General features: G+C 48.4%; 1 protein-coding gene across 1 annotated transcript in view; it reads right to left on the bottom strand.

The window, feature by feature from the left end:
* Positions 1-13987, bottom strand: part of MANBA (mannosidase beta) — a 127923-nt gene extending 113936 nt beyond the window's left edge. The window contains exons 1-3 of the mRNA XM_029076539.2: positions 13928-13987; positions 13373-13657; positions 773-867 (exon numbers count right to left, since the gene is read on the bottom strand). Coding sequence (XP_028932372.1) covers positions 773-867; positions 13373-13657; positions 13928-13987 — 440 coding nt within the window. The remainder of the gene's footprint in view (positions 1-772; positions 868-13372; positions 13658-13927) is intronic.
* Between the last annotated feature and the right edge of the window lie 8677 nt (positions 13988-22664).

The raw sequence follows: 22664 nt of genomic DNA, 5'->3' as shown, positions 1-22664 counted from the left end.
GCTGTTGCAGTTTTCACCGCCTGTGGTGGCCAGCTAATTTTCTGGATTCCTCCTGGACCCATCCACCTTCTGGGAGAGTCCAGGTGATTACCGGCGGAAGCCCTTTCACCAACACTGGGGTCGCCCCAGCGGGCAGTGACCCAACTAGAACCCAGGTCTCCTGATACCCAGAATGGCGGTCTTTCCGCTGACACACACGTTAGAGTATGTATCATGGCTTAGTGGAGAGAGCACAGGTTTGCGAGAGTCAGAGAACCTGGAGTCTAAGCCCGGCTCTGCCACTCGTCTGCTGTGTGACCCTGGACAAGTCACTTCACTTCTCTGAAAAACGGGGATTCAATACCTGTTCTCCCTCCAACTCTGACTGTGAACCCCACGTGAGACAGGAACTGTGTCCGACCTAACTCGTACCGACCCCCAGTGCTTAATACAGTGTCTGGCACACACAGCTCTACAAATAACACTATTATTATTACTATGCAGTTAAGCCTCAACAGTTCAGCGATACCAAGCATCCGTGTGTCACTACCTTCTTAGTACTGAGAAGGCAATAACTGGTAAATTACAGACGGAGGCGAGGGGAGGAGGCAGAGAGAAACATGCTTTTAAAAGCAACAGAAACTTCAGCGCAAAATGGTGCTCTGCTGTCCGATGTGGTTTTTAAGTACGTTGAAGTTATGGGCAACTCTACCAGGCTCCTAAATTCTGTACTCAAAATAATCAAGCTGAAAACATGTCTTAACTTCGGACTCAAAATCATATCACTACATACCCAATGTCAAAAGGAGTCTTGAACACTTTACTATAGGTCCAGTTATCCAAGGTGATCCAGCGGTATTCCAGATCGTTGAACCGGTAGTAGGGATCCTGTCAACAGAAAGGATTCAGTCATACTTAATGAGCCCTTGCTGTGTGCAAAGCACTGTACTAAGCACTTGGGAGAGCACAAAAGAACAACAAGCAGACACAGCCCTGCCCACGACGAGCTCACTAGAGGGAATACCTTAGTTTCCTAGAGCGCTTTTATTACCAAAGTGCTCTCACTTTAATTAGTTCATTTCAACCCTCACAACACCCCTGTGGGGTGGGGACACAGGGTAGGTATTTTTAACCCCATTTTACAGATGGGGAAACTGAGGGACAGAGAAGTTAAGCAACTCGCCCATGGTCACATGGCAGGCTAACGGCACAGCTCGGGCTCCAATCTGGGTTCTCTTGCCGTGTCACCACACCACTTGCCCTATTGCGGAAGCAGATGTTTACACAGAAACGGATTTAGTTCCGTGACACAGAAATAGTGTCACAGAACTAAATTCATTCTATCGTATTTATTGAGCGCTTACTATCATAACTAGTCACTAACAAAACATTTTCCTTCCTACAAACATGAACCAAGCATTCCCACCAATTTTAGTTGACAGAGGTCAATTAATTGTATTCACTTAGCGTTTATTATGTGCAGAGCACTGTACTAGGCATTCATTCATTCAATGCTATTTATTGAACGCTTACTGTGTGCAGAGAACTGTACTAAGTGATTGGAAAGTACAGTTCAGCAACAGAGAGAGACAATCTCTGCCCACAACAGGCTCACAATCTAGAAGGGGGGAGGCAGACATCAAAACAAGTAAACAGGCATCAACAGCATCGATATAAACAGGGGAAGTAGCGTGGCTCAGTGGAAAGAGCCTGGGCTTTGGAGTCAGAGGTCATGGGTTTGAATCCCGGCTCTGCCACTTGTCAGCTGTGTGACTGTGGGCAAGTCACTTAACTTCTCTGTGCCTCAGTTACCTCATCTGTAAAATGGGGATTAACTGTGAGCCTCACATGGGACAACCTGATTACCTTGTATCTACCTCAGCGCTTAGAACAGTGCTTGGCATATAGTAATCGCTTAACAAATACCAACATTATTATAAACAGAATTATAGATACACATTATTAATAAATAGAATTATAAATATGTACATATACACACAAGTGCTGTGGAGCTGGGGGGGAGAGCAGAGGGAGCGAGTGGGGGTGATGGGGAGGGAAGGGGGAGCACAGGAAAAGGGGGAGGAAGGCCTCCAGGAAGGCCTCCTGGAGGAGGTGAGCTTTCAATAGAGCTTTGAAGAGGGGAAGTGTGCTGGTTTGGAGGATTGGAGGAGGGAGGGCGTTCCAGGTCAGAGGTAGGACATGGACCAGGGGTTGAGGCTGCAGGACAGGTGAGAAAAAGGCACAGTGAGAAGATTAGCACCAGGCACACAGGAGAGAACAATACAACAGAATTAACAGATACAATCACTGCCCATATTGAGCTTACAGCCTAGAGGGGGAGAAAGACATTAATATGAATCAAACAGTCCAGAGGGGGAGACAGACATTAATATTCATTCATTCATTCAATAGTATTTATTGAGCGGTTACTATGTGCAGAGCACTGTACTAAGCGCTTGGAATGTACAAATCGGTAACAGAGACAGTCCCTGCCCTTTGACGGGCTTATAGTCTAATCGGGGGAGGCGGACAGACAAGAACAATAGCAATAAATAGAATCGAGGGGAAGAACATCTCATTAAAACAATAGCAGATGAATAGAATCAAGGTGATGTGCATCTCATTAACAAAATAAATAGGGTAATGAAGATATATACAGTTGAGCGGATGAGTACAGTGCTAAGAGGATGGGACGGGAGAGGGGAAGGAGCAGAGGGAAAGGGGGGAGAAGAGGGTTTAGCTGCGGAGAGGTGAAGTGGGAGGTAGAGGGAGCAGAGGGAAAAGGGAGCTCAGTCTGGGAAGGCCTCTTGGAGGAGGTGAGCTTTAAGTAGGGTTAATATGAATAAAGAGGGTTTTATTTGGTGCTTTTATTACCAAAGCACCTTACATTTGTTATTTTTATTTACTCCCCACAACATCCCAGTGAGGTAGGGTTCAGTTATTGTCTCCAATTTACAGCTGGGGAAACTTTGGCATGAGGAGGCTTTGCCCAAGGCCATACAACGGAAGGGTGTCAGAACTGGGACTAGAACCCGGGATCTCCAACTTCTCCGACCGTAGCTCTCTCACTCTGCCAAGCTGCCTCTCCAAAGATGACCCTCAAATATTTTCTTTGCTTTTGAATACGTAAAAATAACAAAGAAGAATTAGAAATTAGGCCGATCTTTCTCAGGCTTTTTTGCCAGCTATTCCTCTGTCCCCCATTTCTCTAAAAGCTCACAGGAGTTCCCACCCAAGTCCTCTCCTCCGCATAACTTCCCCAACAACACTGCCAAATTAATCAGTCAGTGATATTGACTGAGTGCTGTGTGCACTGTACTAAGCATTTGGAAAAGTACGACACAGTTGGTAGATGTAATCCCTGCCCACAGGAAGTTTACAGAGGGAGGTAGAATTAAAATAGATTAGGGATAAGGGAAGCATAATTTACCTAAGCAACATAGAGCTTAAAATGTTTAAGGGGTACATCTGACTGCGTAGTTAACCCAGAGGGGAGGGTTTATAGGGGAAATAGAGGGATTAGTCAAGAAAGGGCTCTTGACGGAGGTATGATTTTTAGGAAGGTTTGGAAGGTGGGGACAAGTGGTGGATATGAAAGGGGAGGAAGTTCCAGGCTCAAGGGAGAACCTGGGCAAGGTGTCGGTGACAGGATAGATGGGATCAAGGTACAGAGGGTGGAATGTGTGGGTGGGTTGTAGTAAATCAGCGAGGTTAGGCGGAAGGGAGAAAGCTGACTGAGTGCCTCAAAGCTGCTGAAGAGGTGGATGGGCCACCGCACGAGGTTTTTGAGGACTGGGGAGATAGGGACTGAACATTTTTTTTTTTGAAAAATGATCCAGGCAGCAGAGTGGAGCACGGACTGGAGATGGAAGAGACAGGATGCAGGGAGATTAGTGAGGAGGCTGATGGAGTAGAACATACTGTCCCAACTGTCCTTTCCTCTCAATCCAAACTGCTAACACACTGATCCAATCACTCATCGTTTCCTGCTTAGACTATTCCATCAGGCTCCTCACTAATTAGCACTAATTACATTAATTAATATAATGTATCATATTATCCTCAACTCCTCTCTCTCTGTCCCTTTCCATCCTGTCAGTTCTTCTTCCACAGCATCTCCTGAATCCACCCAGCCCTATCCATCCAAATGCCACCTCGCTGGTCCAAGCGCTTGCCATATCTTAAGTCGATTCCTGCATCAGCCTCCTCAGATCTCCCGGCTGCCAATTCCTCCTCTCTCCAGTCCATACTTCACTCTGCTGCCCAGACCATTTCCCTAAAACATCATTCTGGATCCATCTCCCAACTCCTGAAATCCTCCAATGGTTGCCCATCCTTCTCCGCATCAAGCGGAAGCTCCTGACCTTTGGCCTCGAGGCACTAAATCGCCTCTCTCCCCTCTACTTAATAACGATGGCATTTATGTGCCAGGCACTGGGGTAGACACAAGGTAATCAGATTGTCTCACGTGGGGCTCAGGGTCTCCATCCCCATTTTACAGATGAGGGAACTGAAGCACAGAGAAGTGAAGTGACTTGCCCAGAGTCACACAGCTGACACGCGGCGGAGCCGGGATTCAAACCCGCGACCTCTGGCTCTCAAGGCCGTGCTCTTCCCACTAAGCCACGCTGCTTCTCTACTTATCCTCACTCCTCTCCCACTCCAACTATACTCCAGATCAAAATTGTCTATCCTCTCAAAAAGTAGTCACTGTGCCTTGTTCTCTCTGCTATGACTAACACCTTCCAGATACCCTCTTTCTGCCTGGAACCCTCTCCACTTTCATATCTGCTAGACCACCATTCTCCCCATCTTCAGAGCCCTTCGGAAATCACATCTCCTCCAGGAGGCCTTTTCTGATCAATCTCTCAACTCCATATCCTATTCAACCCCCAAGTGTCACTTCGGCACTTCTGCATCACCTAAGTACCTGGGGGCTCACATCCCCACTCCACCACGTCGCTGAATCTATCTTTACATTCTATTATTTCCCCCTTCCCATAGTTTACTTCACTCTGTTTTCACCTCTAGACTAGAAATTCTCGGAGAGAAGAAGTCTTGTCGACTTGGCTTGGTGGGAAGAGCATGGAGTTCCCAGTCGGAGGTCGTGGGTTCTGATCCCGGCTCCGCCACTTATCTGCTGTGTGACCTTGGGCAAATTACTTCACTTCTCTTGGCCTCAATTCTCTCAACTGCAAAATAGGGATTAAAACTGGGAGCCCTAAGTGAGACAACCTAATTACCTCCTATCTACCCCAGCACTTAGAACAGTGTTTGGCACATAGTAAGCGCTTAACAAATAGCAGCATTATTATTATACTCTCTCAAGCACTTAATACAATACTCTACACAGTGCTAAGTGTTCGGTAAATACTACTGATTCATTAGAGCATCTCAGGTTAATGACTGCCACCTTTTTTTTGGTCCAGGAGTACCGAGAATTGAAAGTAACTAAGAGAAGATACTGAAAATGAGACTCTCTTACAGAAACAAGAGCAACCAACAGCAAAAAAGAGCATCATCTTCTTCAAATTACACAATGACCACAACTGAATTGCATAACCAATGAAATTTACTGCACCCTTCATGTGTGCAGGACACTGTACAATGTGTTTGGGAAAGTACAATAGTTGGTAGACATGATTCCCGCCTACAGGGAGTTTAAAGTCTTTGGGGACTATATCTGTAATTTTATTTTCTATCGATGTCTGTTTACATGTATTGATGTCTATGCAGGGATTGTCTCTCTTTATTACTGTCTTGTACTTCCCCAAGTGTTTAGTACAGTGCTCTGCACACAGTAAGCGCTCAATAAATACAACTAAATGCATATTCCCCCGGGAGGCTGATCAGGGCTCAGTGATTCTTGGAATGTACAGGGAAGTCAGCATGAATTCTCTGAATAATGAATCTTGAAAATTACCAAAAGGGCCCATCCTCACTAAAATCTCTGCAGATTTCATCTTACTGAATGCTGATAAGTGTATTAGTCTGGCTTGGAGAGAAAAGAAATTAAGTAGGCTCGTGGATAAAAATTTTAATTTTGGTGACTACTTTGCAGCAAGAAGGTGGGTTTTTCATTTCAACATAAATTCACATAATCTCATCTAAATGGAAATGATTGCCTGATGGGGGAGAAGAGGGAGGGGAAATTGGAGATTTAGTAATGATCTAAAACTTCACCCAGCAGTTTCACAGCTGAACACATTTCCTTCCACAAATACTCAGCAGCTAGAGTGGAGGCCTGGGAAGAGAGATCTTTTCCCTGAAATGGGTGCCACAGAGTCACGATTTTTTTCATCCCCTCCTGTATTATCAATTCCTTCTGCCCCTTTACAGTCTTCATCTTTCGATGACAAGCTAACTGATCCCAAAGAATCTTCCGGTGGACATTCTCACTGTTGGGTCTTCACTTTTCATTAAGTCTCCCCACCTATACGTTGCTTTTCATCCTCTTTTTCTTACACTACTGCACACTTCCTTATCAACTTGAATCGGTCTGACATTCATTATCATAGAATGTTTAAGTAGCCTGGCACGAATGCCCTGTTAGAAATGAGATGAAGTGACTCAAAACAAACCATTCCTCCTGCTTCAGGAGCTTACATTCTGAGTACATGAATGAGGCAAAATTTTAAAAAAAACAAAAAACAAAAAACCAGAAAGCAAATGCAAAGAATTATTACATTCATTCATTCAATAGTATTCATTGAGCACTTACTATGTGCAGAGCATTGTACTAAGCGCTTGGAATGTACAAATCGGCAACAGATAGAGACAGTCCCTGCCCAATGACGGGCTTACAATCTAATTGGGGGAGACAGACAGACAAAAACAATAGCAATAAATAGAATCAAGCGGATGAACATCTCATTAAAACAATAGCAATAAATAGAATCAAGGTGATGTACATCTCATTAACGAAATAAATAGTGTAATGAAAATATATACAATTGGGAGAATGAGCACAGTGCTGAGGGGAGGGGAAAAGGGGGGGAGCAGAGGGAAAGGGGGGAAAAGAGGGCTTAGCTGAGGGGAGGTGAAGAGGGGATAGAGGGGGAGCAGAGGGAGCAGAGGGCAAAGGGGAAGCTCAGTCTGGGAAGGCCTCTTGGAGGAGATGAGCTCTAAGTAGGGTTTTGAAGAGGGGAAGAGAATTAGTTTGGCGTAGGTGAGGAGGGAGGGCATTCCAGGACAGCGGGAGGACGTGGCCCGGGGTCGACGGAGGGATAGGCAAGAACAGGGGAAGGTGAGGAGGTGGGCGGCAGAGGAGCGGAGCGTGCGGGGTGGGCAGAAGAAAGAAAGAAGGGAGGAGAGGGAGGAGGGGGCAAGGTGATGGAGAGCCTTGAAGAGTGAAAAGTTTCTGTTTCGTGTGGAGGTTGATAGGCAACCAATGGAGGTTTTTAAGTGGGGGAGTGACATGCCCAGAGCATTTCTGCAGGAAGATGAGCCGGGCAGCGGAGTGAAGAACAGACTGGAGCGGGGAGAAAGAGGAGGAAGGGAGATCAGAGAGAAGGCTGACACAATAATCCAGCCGGGATATTACGAGAGTCTGTAACAGTAAGATAGCCATTTGGGTGGAGAGGAAAGGGCGGATCTTGGCAATATTATAAAGGTGAGATCGCCAGGTCTTGGTGACGGATTGGATGTGTGGGGTGAACGAGAGAGCTGAGTCAAAGATGACACCGAGGTTGCGGGCCTGGGAGACGGGACGGATGGTCGTGCCATCCACAGTGATAGGGAAGTCAGGAAGAGGACAGGGCTTGGGAGGGAAGATGAGGAGCTCAGTTTTGGCCATATTGAGTTTTAGGTGGTGGGCAGACATCCAGGTAGAGACGTCTTGGAGGCAGGAGGAGATACGAGCCTGTAGGGAGGGGGAGAGGACGGGGCAGAGATGTAGATCTGTGTGTCATCTGCATAGAGATGATAGTTGAAGCCGTGAGAGCGGATGAGTTCACCGAGGGAGTGAGTGTATATGGAGAACAGAAGAGGGCCAAGAACTGACCCTTGAGGAACCCCAACAGTTAGAGGATGGGAGGGGGAGGAGGAGCCCACAAAGGAGACTGAGAATGAACGACCAGAGAGATAAGAAGAGAACCAGGAGAGGACGGAGTCCGTGAAGCCAAGAAAGGCCAAGAAAATATATTCTGAAGAACACTTGATTAATGAGCTTGCCATACTTTACCCTTACTGCATGCAGAGCACTGTTCTAAGCACACAATGAAATACTACAGTACAAAAGATAACAATAATAATAATAATAGTACCTGTTAAGCACTTATCCAAGGTCACACGGCAAACAAATGGCAAAGGAAGGATTAGAACCCAGGTCCCTCTGACTCCCAGGCCCATGCTCTATCCACCAGGCCACACTTCCCTGACTGAGGTCCTCTGACTCTCAGGAACACAGTAAGCCCTGTAAGGTGCCTGCTGACCTCTGGCACTCACATAGTAAGCACTTAAATATTATTATAAATGTTATCAAAGCAAAAACTGCTCACTCTTGGCTTCGAAGCTCTCCATCACCTTGCCCCACCTTACCTCACCTCCCTTCTCTCCTTCTACATCCCAGCCCGCACACTCCGCTCCTCTGGTGTTAACCTCCTCACTGGGCCTCGTTCTCGCTTATCCTACCCGTCGATACCTGGCCCATAGCCTACCTCCCTCCTCAAATCCACCAATCACACTACCCCCCTTTCAAAGCCCTATGGAAGGCGCACCTCCTCCAAGAGGCCCTCCCAGACTAAGCCCCCGTTTTCCTCAGCTCCCTCTCCCCTCCATGTCACCCCAACTGGCTCCCTTTGCTCTACCCCTCTTTCCCCACCCCATAGCACAAATAGCACTTGTGTATATATGTACATATCCATAATTCTATTTATACTAATGCCTATTTACTTGTTTTGATGTGTATATAGCTATAATTCTATTGATATTGATTCCTGTTTACTTGTTTTGCTGTGTGTTTCCTCCCTTCGGTGCTGTAAGCCTGCTGTGGGCAGGGATTCTCTCTACTGCTGAACTGTACTTTCCAAGCACTTCGCACAGTGCTCTGCACACAGTAAGCACTCAATAAATATGAATGAATGAATGTTATTAGACTCTAAGCTCCACAGGAGCAGGTAGACTGTGAGCCCGTCATTGGGCAGGGACTGTCTCTATCTGTTGCCGAATTGTACATTCCAAGGGCTTAGTAGAGTGCTCTGCACATAGTAAGCACTCAATAAATACGACTGAATGAATGAATGTATCTAACTATATTTAACTGCATTTTCCCAAGTGCTTAGTATTGTGCTCTGCAAACAGTAAATACATAAAATCACTGACTGAACGTATACGCAGGAGGAGGAGGAAGCCTTTACAGAGATGAGGGAAAAGGAGGGAGGAGAAAAGGAGCACGGCGTTAACATGAAGGCTTCTTGGCCAGCGGCTGCCACTTCTTCATTCATTCAGTCGTATTTACTGAGCACTTATTGTGTGCAGAGCACTGTTCTAAGCGCTTGAAAGGCACAATTCAGCTACAAATAGACAGTTGTGACAGCTTGTGCTTTGAGCACAAGACTCTCACCAGAGCAGGCTGTACCTCAGGAGTGTCTCAGTTACGGCAGCTAGACTGGAAGCTCCTCGAGGGCAGGGACTGTGTCTACCTACTCTTTTGCACTTCTCTCTCCCAAACAGCTAGTACAGTGCTCCGCACACAGTAAGCCCTCAGTAAATGTGACTGATGGATTGCTGATTTTTGATTGCTCCAAGAGAGACACCAGAGCTACTCTCCTCAACTCCTTACGGCTGCTCCAAATCCGAATCCACTTCCGTCAGCCTGGGCGAATGCAGAACCAGAATGGGTCTCCTGTCTCCCAGACCCCCGTGCTCTTTCTCGGCCACTCTGCTTCTCATCACCTGCTTTCATTTCTTCCCAATTCTACCAGCTGGTCTACCGGTAGGATTCAAATCACACTCCAGTCCATACTTCACGCTGCTGCCCAGATCATTTGCTAAAAAACGTTCAGGCCACACTCCTCAAGAACCTCCGGTGGTTGCCCTCCCCCTCCACATCAAACAGAAACTTCACTGGCTTTAAAGCACCATCACTTTGCCTCCTCCTACCTTACCTGGCTGTTCTATTATACCCTACCCTGCATATTGAACCCTCCCAAATGCTTAGTACGGTGCTCGGCACACAGTCAGTGCTTAATAAATGCAACTGATTGATTGATTGATTGTTCCTGAAGCAAAAGTGAGGGGCACAGGGGAAACCAAAGTGCTCTTTGGCCTCCAGGCCCCCCTCTGGGGGCCTGTGTGACCTGAGGCAAGGCATTTAACCTCTCTCAGCCTCTGTAAAATGGGATTTAAATAGATTGTGTGCCCCAAACGGAACTGGGCAGAGTCACAGTACCTTGTATCTACTCCAGCACTTAGCACAAAGTTCTTAAAATAAATGCCATAAAGCAAAAGTAACAAAGGCAAAAAGGAAAATTTTTCTGCTGCCACTAGTATTTGGGAGGCAGAAAGCAGGCAGAAGGTCGGGGGTTCTAATCCTGGTTCTGCCACTTGTCTGCTGTGCGACCTTGGCCAAGTCACTCATAATAATAAAAATGGTATTTGTTAAGGCTTACTATGTGCCAAACACTGTTCTAAGCACTGGGGGGATACAAGGTAATCAGGTTGTCCTATGTGGGGCTCACAGTCTTAATCCCCATTTTACAGATGATGTCACTGAGGCCCAGAGAAGTGAAGTGACTTGCCCAAAGTCACACAGCTAACAAGTGGCGGAGCCGCGATTAGATACCCGTTCTCTCCCTCCTTTAGGCTGTGAGCTCCATATGGGGCAGGAACTCTGTTACATCTGATTATTTTGTATCCAACCAATACCTAGTTCAGTGCTTGGCATGATTAGAGTTCTTAATAAATATAGCAGTGGTTTTCTAAGGTGAGGAGGGGAAGGAATACCAATGGTGAGTGTGGGACTTGGACCAGGAACTAGTAGCAGGTGTTTATCACTTTCCTGGAGGGGATTTTGGCCACTAACCAATTAGGAAGCCAGAACAGCAAATCGGGTGACTAAAACTCCTTATAAGATGTAGTGTCAGCCGAGTTCTAGTGAAGAGCAGACAGCTCTTGGGAGGGTACACAGTGTACATAGGGTACATAGAGAAGTAAACTGACTCGCCTAAGGTCACACAGCAAACAAGTGGCAGAGCCGGAATCAGAACCTGTGACTTCTGACACGGGTTCTTGCTCAATCAATACCGTTGACTGACTGGTTGATAACTCCTTGAAAAGAAGTCAATCTTCGTGAAACTGTCAACTGCTGGAGGAGGGGAGGGCAGGCAGATAATAATGATGATGATGGTATTTGTTAAGCGCTTACTATGTGCCAAGAGTGACTCTGGGCAAATCACTTAACGGCTCTGTGCCTCAGTTACCTCATCTGTAAAATGGGGATTAAGACTGTGAGCCCCACGTGGGACAACCAGATTACGCTGTATCTACCCCAGCGCTTAGACACGTGCTTGACACATAATAAGCGCGTTACAAATACAATAATAATAAGCACTGCTCTAAATGCTGGGGTAGATATAAGGTTATCAGGTTGTCCCACGTGGGGCTCGCAGTCTCAATCCCCACTCTACATATAATAATAATAATTACAATATTTGTTAAACACTTACTATGTGTCAAGTGCTGCTCTAAGTGCTGGGGTAGATACAAGGTAGTCAGGTTGTCTCCTGTGGGGCTCACAGTTTTAATCCCCATTTTACAGATGGAGCAACTGAGGCCCAGAAAAGTGAAGTGACTTAATAATGTTGGTATTTGTTAAGCGCTTACTATGTGCCGAGCACTGTTCTAAGCGCTGGGGTAGACATAGGGGAATCAGGTTGTCCCACGTGGGGCTCACAGTCTTAATCCCCATTTTACAGATGAGGGAACTGAGGCACAGAGAAGTTAAGTGACTTGCCCACAGTCACACAGCCGACAAGTGGCAGAGCTGGGATTCGAACTCATGAGCCCTGACTCCAAAGCCCATGCTCTTTCCACAGAGCCACGCTACTTCTCTAAGCACTTGCCCAAAGCAACACAGCTGACAAGAGGCGGAGTCGGGATTAGAACCCACGACCCCTGACTCCCAAGCCTGGGCTCTAGCCGCTAAGCCAGGCTGAGGAGAGAGAAGGCTGAGAAGCACCATGGCCTAGTGGCCAGAGCCCAGGCTCGGAAATCAGGTCGAGGGTTCTAATCCTGGTTCCGCCACTTTTCTGCTGTGCGACCTTGGCCAAGTCACTCATAATAATAATAATGGTATCTGTTAAGCACTTACTATGTGCCAAACACTGTTCTAAGCACTGGGGGGATACAAGGTAATCAGGTTGTCCTATGTGGGGCTCACAGTCTTAATCGCCATTTTACAGATGACGTCACTGAGGCCCAGAGAAGTGAAGTGACTTGCCCAAAGTCACACAGCTAACAAGTGGCAGAGCCAGGATTAGAACCCATGACCCCTGACTCCCAAGCGCGGGCTCTTTCCACTGAGCCACGCTGCTTCTCTGTGCCTCAGTGACCTCATCTGTCAAATGGGGATGGAGCCTATGAGCCTCACGTGGGACAAGCTGATTACCCTGTACCTACCCCAGCGCTTAGAACAACACTCGGCACATAGTAAGTGCTTAAGAAGTACCAACATTATTATGATTCCTCTCTGAGCCTCAGTGACCTCATCTGTTACATGGGGATGGAGCCTGTGAGACAACCTGATTACCCTGTATCTGCCCCAGCGCTTGGAACAGCGCTCAGCACACAGTAAGTGCTTAACAAGTACCAACATTATTATGATTCCTCTCTGGGCCTCAGCGACCTCATCTATCAAATGGGGTTGGAGCCAACCTGATGACCTTCAATCTACCCTTCTCCTTCAAAATGGGGAAGCAGCGTGGCTCATGGAAAGAGCCTGGGCTTCGGAGTCAGAGGTCATGGGTTCGACTCCCGGCTCTGCCACTTGTCAGCTGGGTGACCGTGGGCAAGTCACTTAACTTCTCTGTGCCTCAGTTACCTCATCTGTAAAATGGGGATTAACTGTGAGCCTGACGTGGGACAACCTGATGACCCTGTATCTACCCCCAGCCCTTACAACAGCGCTCTGCACATAGCAAGCGCTTAACAAATACCAACGTTATTATTACTACCCCAGCGCTTAGAACAGAGTGCCAGTCCTTGGCTGGGCAGGGATCGCCCCGGTTGCCGAACTGTCCCTTCCAAGTGCTTGGTCCAGCGCTCCGCACAGCGGAAGGGTTCACCAAATCCCACTGACTGGATGAAGGAGCAGCGCTTGGCACAGAGTGAGCGCTCAACACACGGCATTATGACGAGAAGGGGGCGGACTGGCCTCGGGTGGCGGATACGGTACCTGGAGGAGGCCCTGCCGGGATAAGGCGGTGTGCACGCAGCCGGGGACCTCCCCGCCCAGGCCCACCGAGCCGTTGGCGTTCCTCAGGTGCCAGCTGCCCCGCAGGCTGGAGCTGGGGGGGGGGGCCCGGGTCCCCCAGGACCCCCAGGACCCCCAAGACCCCCAGGACCAGCAGCGCCAGCAACCGCATGCCCGGCTCCCGCCCTGCCAATCAAGCGCCGCTTCGGGCCGGAGGGCCTCGGACTGCGCACGCGCGGCCAGCCCCTCCTCCTCCTCCTCCTCCCCCTTCCCCCATCACGTGCGCCTGCGCACGCGCGGCCAGCCCCTCCTCCTCCTCCTCCCCCTTCCCCCCATCACGTGCGCCTGCGCGCGCGGCCCGTCACGTGGGCTCCCGAGGCGGGCGACGGGCCTCGTCGCCTCGTGAGGCCCCCGAGGGCGGCCCCACGTCAGGGGCCTCGCCCTCCCTTATTTGAAAAGCGAAGGGGCCTCGCCCTCCCTTATTTGAAAAGCGAAGGGAATGGCGGCCGGTGGGGAAAGGCCCTCCCTCCGCCTCACCTCCGTGGCCTTCACCAAGGTCAGGAAGTAGGGCCCAACACCCTCCCCTGTGTTGTTCATTCCCCCCGCCCCCCATGCTCCGTCTCCCACCTTTCAGATGATTTGGACGAAGATCGGGACACGTTGTTAATTCCCCTCACTCATTCAATAGTCTCTCTTGAGCGCCTACTACGTTCAGAGCACTGGGCCAAGCGCTCTTCAGCTGCGGGTCGACTCTATCCCCAAAGGAGCGGCGCGGCCTAGCGGAAAGGCCGCGGGCCTGAGTAAAGGGGTGTGGATCTGAAGCCCGGCCCTACCGCTCGGCAACTCTGTGACCTTAGGGCACTAAATGTATCTAAGCCTCAGTTTCCTCACCTGTAAAACGGGGATCGAATATGCGTTCTCCCTCCGCCTCTGATGGGGGAGCCCCGTGGGAGACACGGATGGGGTCCAATCCGTAGCTTGTACGTAGCTAAGCGCTCACTCGATACGTGCTTGACCGACGCCATGACTGGTGTCGTCGTGGTTTCTGGGGCTCAGATTGGGAAAGGGCAAAGCCACTGGTCCAGATAACGGGGGCGGGGGAAACGGGGAGAGGCAGAGAGAGAGGAGGAAAAGAGAAACAGAGGCACGTAGGCAGAGGAGGCACCCAGCCATCCGTACAGCCCATCCAGAGGCAACTAGATGGCCTCTCCGGTGCGGCAGGAAAGGCAGCTCCTGCCGCCCGTCCCCTGATGCAGCCGCACGCACGTCCATGCCCGAGACTTCCACCTCCAGGTTCGAAGACGGTGCTGCCGACGGGGAGACTGCATCCGTGAGTCTTTGAGAGAGACTGTCTTGCTCACTTCCGCTTTATCTGAGGAAATACAGTACTGTGCCATTTCTGTCCCCATGCCGTTCGGCTGGGCAGTGCTTAGACCTTAACAGTTAGGCGGGGAGGGGGACGTCCTACCCCCGGCGGGACGTGCATCTGAGTTGTTTATATGGTAGTGGTGATGGTTGGCGCCGGGCGTGTTTCAATGCAGTGGGGAAGGAGCCACTGGAGAGTGGGAGTCTGGGAGACTCAAGTGGATTTACCGAAGTCCCCAAGGAGGAGAGAAGAAAGGTGAGAAAAACTTTCAGACTCACTTGGATATGGAGGAGGGGCCCCGTGGGGCAGATTGTACTTCCTCCATGAAGCCTTCTCTGACTAAATGCTCATCACAGCCCCTCCACCCTATTTTCCCTTCCTACTGTCTTACTCCTGCACTTCGTCCCACCGCTTAAGCACTTAAGTATTCTCCCCACCCCCACCGCATTTAAGTACCTCTCATTTTACTAGGTCGCTTCCCTTACCTAGAATTTATTTCAGTGTCTGTCTTCACTAGACCATAAGCTCCCTGGGGGCAGGGATCTTGTCTACCAACAGTATCGTACTCTCCCAAGCTTAGTACAGTCCCCTGTCAGAGCAAGTGCTCAGTAATTGCCAATGATTGACAGATGACAACAACTGGTAATTGAAGTGAGGGGCAGCGGCAGATGACATCGGCTTCAAAGGAAGAGAAAGCAGGATGGAGGGAGCAGAAGGTGCAAAAATGGTATCGTGGGGCAAGAAGCAGGCCAACACCTCCCCATATCACCTGTCTTCCTGGCCCCTGGTGCTTCTGCCCCAGTCCCTACCGCGGGCAGACCCCCAAGATCTGGAATCTCTAAAATATTGAATACATTCTTAATAAGGTAACCAGCTATCCCTGGATCTAAAACTTTTCCCTCCTCCAGGACCCTCTGTAGGTGTCCTAGGGCCCTCATTCTTATCCCCCTCAGGCTGGTCAGAAAACCCTTATCATTGACTTTAAACCACTCAGTCAGTTAGCTCCCCGCAGCCTGTGGCTAAGTGGAAAGAGCACGGGCTTGGGAGTCAGAGGGCATGGGTTCGAATCTCAGCTCTGCCACTTGTCAGCTGTGTGACTGTGGGCAAGTCACTTAACTTCTCTGCCTCAGTGACCTCATCTGGAAAATGGGGATTAAGACTGTGAGCCTCACTTGGGACAATCTGAATACCCTGTATCTACCCCAGTGCTTAGAACAGTGCTCTGCATATAGTAAGCACTTAACAAATACCAACATTATTATTATTATTACCTCAACTCATCTCACTGATGTGCTACAGCCTAGCCCAGCCTGCACTCTCCATTCTTCTAGTGCCCACTTACTCCCTATGCCCCAGTCTTGTCTATCTTGCTGCCAACCCCTTTCCCACATCCTCCCCCTAGCCTGGAACCCCTTCCCCCTACGTGTACGGCAGACCACCAATCAATCTGTCCCTCTCTCCGCCATCAAATCATTATTAAGATCCCATCTCCTCCAAGAGGCCTTCCCCAATTAAGCCCTCTTTTCTCCAGCTTGCTCTCCATTCTGTATCGTCTTTGCAGTTGGATCAGTGACTTTTGCATGCTTGATATTTGCCCCACCCCCCGAACCCCACAGCACGTATGGACATATCTTTAAATTATATATTATGAATTTTTTCATATTAATGTCTGTCTCCCCCTCTAAACTCTAAGCTCATTATGGGAAAGGAATGTTTCTGCTGATTGTTGCATTGTACTCTCCCAAGCAATTAGTACAGTGTTCTGCCCTCAATAAATGTCATTGATTGATTGACTGATTAGACTCCAACCCTCCAGGAATCCTCTCCAATCCTTCCCCATGCCCCATTCGCTTCCTGTGTTCTCCCAGCCCCACGGGCTTCACTTCCCCTCACCCCAACGTGGCCAAGGGTCTCTTTCTACTTCCCAACCTGCCTCTACCTCCTCCCCAATCCTTCTCTTTGTTTGGTTTGCCATTTGCTTCAGGGAATGGCATCACCCAGTGACTCTTCTGGCCTTCTCTCTCTCCTGAAGGGGGGCCAGTGGAACCGGTTGTCACACTGGTCCTGAGAGAGTGCAACTTTTAAAATTGTAAAGGCCGGGAAGAATCACTCCCAGTGGAGGTGGGAGGGGTCTCCCGGCCCGACTTCAAACTTTGTCACAATATAACTGGGATTGAGCTAGGAGAAAGGTTCAGGGTTAGGCCGGAGCCAGCTGCAATCTTCAGAAGTGCCATAATAGCACAGTCATGGTCATATGACATCCTTCACAATATATTTAAGTTCTTGGTTTCATAATGGTCTGCACAGCCTCTTCTCTCTTCCTCTTTGGCATCCCAGCACCTGTCCCACATGTTCCTCAGCTTGTTTGCATGGCAAAGTACAGGCTCCCGAAAGCCTCCCTTTTCTATAAATGCAGCAAGGTAGCGTAGATGCAGTTGTTGGTGTGCGGTAAGTAGACCAAGTTCAATCTCAGAGACATCTGTACTGACCCAGTCTTGGAAACTTGGGCTGGCCATTCTCTTGCCAGGTGGCTGGTAGACAGTATCACCAAGAAATGCCCATTCCTTGTTTATATTAGGCAAGGGGTTGTTTCTTGTTCCGACAGGACTATATTTTATGGCTGCAGAGTTTCTTGCGGCTGTCTTTGTTCTCCAGGAGCTTGATATTTAGCTGCTTGGTAGTTTGGAGGCTACCTGGGTAGAGCACTTAGATTGGTGAATACACTCAACTGATCTGTGCCTCAGTATCTTCATCTGTAAAATAAGGATTAAATATCTGGTCTGGGAGCTCCTTGTGGGACAGACTGTATCTGAACTGATTATATTGTATCTACCTTCGCACTTAGCCTAGTGCTTAACACACAGTAAGTGCTTAATGTAAAACGCCACCATTATTTTTAAACCTAAGCGCTAAATTGGATGTTGGAAATAACATGACAGGAGGAGGTGAAGTTCAGCGAGAGTATATCTGTTATATTGTGTTGTACTCTCCCAAGCACTTCTCTGCACACAGTAAAAACGCTCAATAAAAGAGTGACTGATGAGGGAATGTTTCCTGGAGGAGGTAGCGTTTCAGGAGGGCTTTTTAGCTGGGAAGAGTTATGATCTGGAGTATTTGAATGGGGAGGGAGTTCCAGGCTTGAGGAGCGAATGATCAAGGGGCCAGAGGTGGGAAGAGGCAAGAGCAGGAGATGGAGAGGTGAGTTTGGGAAGTGGGGAAAATGTGAGCTGGAGAGGAGTGGGTGAAAAGAGCAGGCATTTAAGGAGGTTGCGAGCAGAGAGGTTTGTTAGTACGGCAGATGGTCACTATTAGAGGCATGAACCGAGCAACCTTTTAGAAAGACAACCCGAAGCGGGGAATGGATGGAGGCCGGGAGACCAGAGAGGAGGTGGTACAGGAGTTTAGTTAGGAGGTGGTGAGAGCTAGAACCAGGGTGATGTCCATTTGGCTGGGGAGGAAGGCATAGATCTGGGCATAGATCTGTTTCATTCTGTTTCGCTCTGCCGTCTGTCTCCCCCGATTAGATTGTGAGCCCGTCATTGGGCAGGGATTGTCTCTCTGTGTTGCTGAATTGTACATTCCAAGTGCTTAGTACAGTGCCCTGCGTATAAGTGCTCAATAAATACTATTGAATAAATAATAACTGCTCAATAAATACTATTGAATGAATGAATGTGGAGAATTGAGCAGGGCTAGGTGGAAAAACCACAGGCCTGGAAGTCAAGAAACCTAGGTTCTAATCCCTTGACTCTATTTATTGCCATTGTTCTTGTCTGTCCATCTCCCCCAATTAGACTGTAAGCCCGTCAAACAGCAGGGACTGTCTCTATCTGTTGCTGACTTGTTCATCCCAAGCGCTTAGTACAGTGCTCTGCACATAGTAAGCGCTCAATAAATACTATTGAATGAATGAATGAATCCCTGCAGTATCACTTGTCTGCTATGTGACCTTGGGCGTCATTTAACTTCTCTGTGCCTGTTTCCTCATCTTTAAAATGGTTATTCAGGACCTATTCTCCTTCCCCATTAGATGGCAAACCTCATGTGGGGGAGGTACTGTCTGATCTCATTGTACTGTAGGTACCTCAACACAGTGCTTTGCACATAGTGAGCTCTTAAATACCCACTGATTAAAAGACAGCAAGGAGTAAAAAATCACTTCAAGATTGTGAGCTTTTGGGAAAGGGAGGCTGAGAGTGTTAAAAAGTATAATGGGAAAGTTAAGAGGGGGGTAGGTTTAGGTGGAAAGAAGAAAAGTTCCGGTTTTAGCCATGGTGAGTTTCGGGGGTTGGCAAAAAAATCTACCTGGAAGTGTCCTGGAGCCAAGAAAAAAGGCAGGATGGTGGACCAGAGTTGGGATTGATTTGAGAGGCATCCTCCTAGTTGGGTGAGTTAGAGAGTCAGCACAAAAGAGAGAGGAGTAGGGAGCCCAAGTCAGAATACGAGATATCCGCAGTGTCTTAGCATTTGGCCTTTCCAAATTTTACACATCCAATATTCACAGACTGTAAACTAGTTGGGGACAGGGAATCTGTTATAACGTACTCCTCCAAGTGCTTAGTACAGTGCTCTGCACACAGTAAGCACACATATACAATTGACTGACATGACCCACAGAGCACCATAGTAAGTAGAGACCTCAATGCAGAAGGGCAGCCTAACACCAGCTCAGGAATGGACTCCATGTAAGCGTTCACTTCCTTCCTGCAGTGAGATCTAAGCAGCCTGAGATTGGGAAGCAGCGTGGCTCAGTGGAAAGAGTACGGGCTTGGGAGTCAGAGGTCATGGGTTCGAATCTCCGCTCCGCCACTTGTCAGCTGTGTGACTGTGGGCAAGTCACTTAACTTCTCTGTGCCTCAGTTACCTCATCTGTAAAAATGGGGAATAAGACTGTGAGCCTCACGTGGGACAATCTGATTACCCCGTATCTACCCAAGTGCTCTGCACATAGTAAGCGCTTAACAGATACCAACATTATTATTATGAGCAGGGGGAGAAATGGGGCTGGGCCAAAACAACCCCCAAGCCCTCTTCATTGGCCTCTTAAATTTCTCTAGACTCCTCCAGTTCAGACCCTGACAGGCCAGATAACATATCTGTTTTTTAGAACCAGGACATGTAAAAGAAACCATACTGCCCCTGATGAATAAATTAACTAGACTTTACCTTGCTAATAGGCTTCTAGATGCATGCTTCAGTTTGCCAAACTAGTGTAGTAATCCAGGGGCTTGGAGTTTAACTTCCAGAATCAATTTCCAAGAAACCTTTCCCACTGGTTTCTCTCTGGATCCCACAAGAGCAGAACGAAAGGGCTCGGAGGCCTGTGGCCATATCACATTTCACTCCTGTCATATGCTGTTACTTTCTAACAAACGCTGCCTAGAGGATAAATGGAATTAAGGAGTAAGATGGACGTGAGAGGCTAAATGATGGAGACTCCTGCACCTGCTCCAGGTCTGGAATCGAGCCTCCCCAAACCAAACTGAAGCCAGATCAGGGTCAATGGGCAGGGAGAGAAGGTGCAACATGGTTAAGGTCACCCCAAGGTGACCTCCAGCATACTATGGCACTGAAGCCAAGGGCCATTCTGGTTCAGTGGCACCCTGTCCACCACACTGCACTTCCTCACACTCAACAGGGCTGAAGACTGCTGGGCTGCCTGTGCAACAGCCTGTTCAGATCCCCAGGTGTGCAGATCCAAGGCAGACTACAAGCTTGGAAAGAAAAAAGGTAAAATTCATGTGCCCATCAGGTGTGCGGGGAGAAGAGACGTTCTGTATGTGGATAACTTCGGAGCTAGTTTGAGTTCATCTGAGCATGTCAGGTCCCTAGGCGTGAAGTTCGATGCACACGCCCTGTTCTGTAATTCAGAAAAGATGGTTTCGAGCACCGCCAGTGGGACTTGAGTATACCACCAAGATTTGAAGCAGAGTGGCCTAGTGGATAGAGCATGGGCCTTGAGGTCAGGAGCACCTGGGTTCTAAGTCCTGTTCCCCTGCTTGTCTGCAGTACGACCTTGGGCAAGTCACTTCTCCGTGCCTCTGGAAAATGGGGAGTGAGGTTGAGCGCCCCATGTGGGATGTGAACTGTGTCCAACCTGATTATCTTGTATAATAATGTTATTTAAGCGCTTACTATGTGCAGAGCACTGTTCTAAGCGCTGGGGTAAATACAGGGTAATCAGGTTGTCCCACGTGAGGCTCACAGTTAATCCCCATTTTACAGCTGAGGTAACTGAGGCACAGAGAAGTTAAGTGATTTGCCCACAGTCACACAGCTGACAAGTGGCAGAGCCGGGTGTCTGGCGCATAGTAAGCACTTACATACCCCCCCAAAAACTGAATCACTCTGAGGCTTTAAGGCAACTAAACAAATGGGGGAAAAAGGGCTAGTAGTATAAAGAAAGTAGAATAGTGACAATAAAAAAATCTTTGAGTTAAAATTCATATTGTTTCAGGCTCCTGGTAACAGTCATCAGGACACTGTGTAGGAAGCACCAGCCTTTTTTACTTATAAAGGAGAATTTATGCATGTTTATTGTTGCCTTAAGGGTGAGATTACCCACAGGTACTAAGCCTTTAAGAGTCTCTCCGCATGTTAAGAGACAAACGGTGCCACTGGTAACTGCAGTCCAGAAGCACGTCAAAATATTAGCAGGGTAGGGATGGACTCATAAGGACCTGAATTTTCATCTTGGTTCCACCATGTGACCTTGGACAAGTCATTTAACTTCTCTGTTGCCTCAGTTACCTCATCTATAAAATGGGGATAAAGATCAGGAGGTGTAGGAGGGACTGGGTCCAACCTGATTATCTTGTGTCTACTTCAGTGCCTGGCACATAGTAAGCTCTCCAATATCATAAAAAAGGAGGAAGGAAAAGAGGAACACTGTGACCATCGTAACTCTCTCTGGCACGAGGGCAACACACATGGGTGTTGGGGAAGGGCAGCTTGTGTACCAATCTAGTGGATCCTCGTGCAGTGGGAAAGAGCTCTGTTAATTACCAAGTGGAGTGCTCATCTTGCTTTTTTGCCCCACAGTGCACTTAAAGATTCCCCAGACCACCACCTGGAATGAACAAAATACCCTCTCCACCTGGTGGGGAGGCAGGAGGTGGGAGTAGGCTGGCAGCCGTAAGCACCACCTGGTCTGCTGCTCCCACATCTTCATGTGACACCTTCTGGAGCCTATTTTATGACGACCTGAGTCCTCTTCCTGGAACAAAACCCAAGACCCTTCCACAACCCTCACCCACCAACCCTTCCTATGACCCAAAGAAGGGGGCTGTCCGATAAGCAGTCATAGCTCCTTTAAGAGTGAGATGAGGAGGGGGAACAGGTTGAGAGCCTCATTTTTTCCCCTCAGGTGATTTGTTTGAAGCCAGGGAGCTGTGGCTGGCTTTTTTTTTTTTTTAACTTATCTCCTTGCCCTTCTCCCAGTAAGCACTGGTTTGAGGCCAAGGGTTCAATCTACAGCACTAACAACCTACTGGGTGCAAAGCCAGGTACCAGGCCATCAAACAAAGCTCCCTGACCTCGAAACCAGGGCTGATTCTACCAGTAAGAGGCATCTTTTATTGCCTATGTCTCCACACTGCCCATAAATATTAATACTAATTATGGTATTTAAGCGCTTAATGTGTCACTGTTCTAGGTGCTAGGCCAGATACAAATTTATCAGGTTGGACAGTCCCAGGCCCACATGGGACTCACAACTTAAGAAGGAAGAAAACTGAGGTATTAAAACTCCATTTTACAGATGAGAAAACCGAGGCACAAAAGTTACGTGACTTGCCCCGGGTCACACGGCAGGCAAGTGGTAGAGCAACCAAGCCTCTGTTCTTTTCCCTAAGCCACGCTCCTTCTCGAAAGTGGCGATTTGGAAGGCAGCTCAAAGAGCGGTTATTT

Source organism: Ornithorhynchus anatinus, chromosome 12 (assembly GCF_004115215.2).
Source record: "Ornithorhynchus anatinus isolate Pmale09 chromosome 12, mOrnAna1.pri.v4, whole genome shotgun sequence".
In the NCBI taxonomy this organism is placed as follows: domain Eukaryota; kingdom Metazoa; phylum Chordata; class Mammalia; order Monotremata; family Ornithorhynchidae; genus Ornithorhynchus; species Ornithorhynchus anatinus.
The sequence above is the reverse complement of the archived record's forward strand: the minus strand, read 5'-3'. Positions and strand labels throughout refer to the sequence as shown.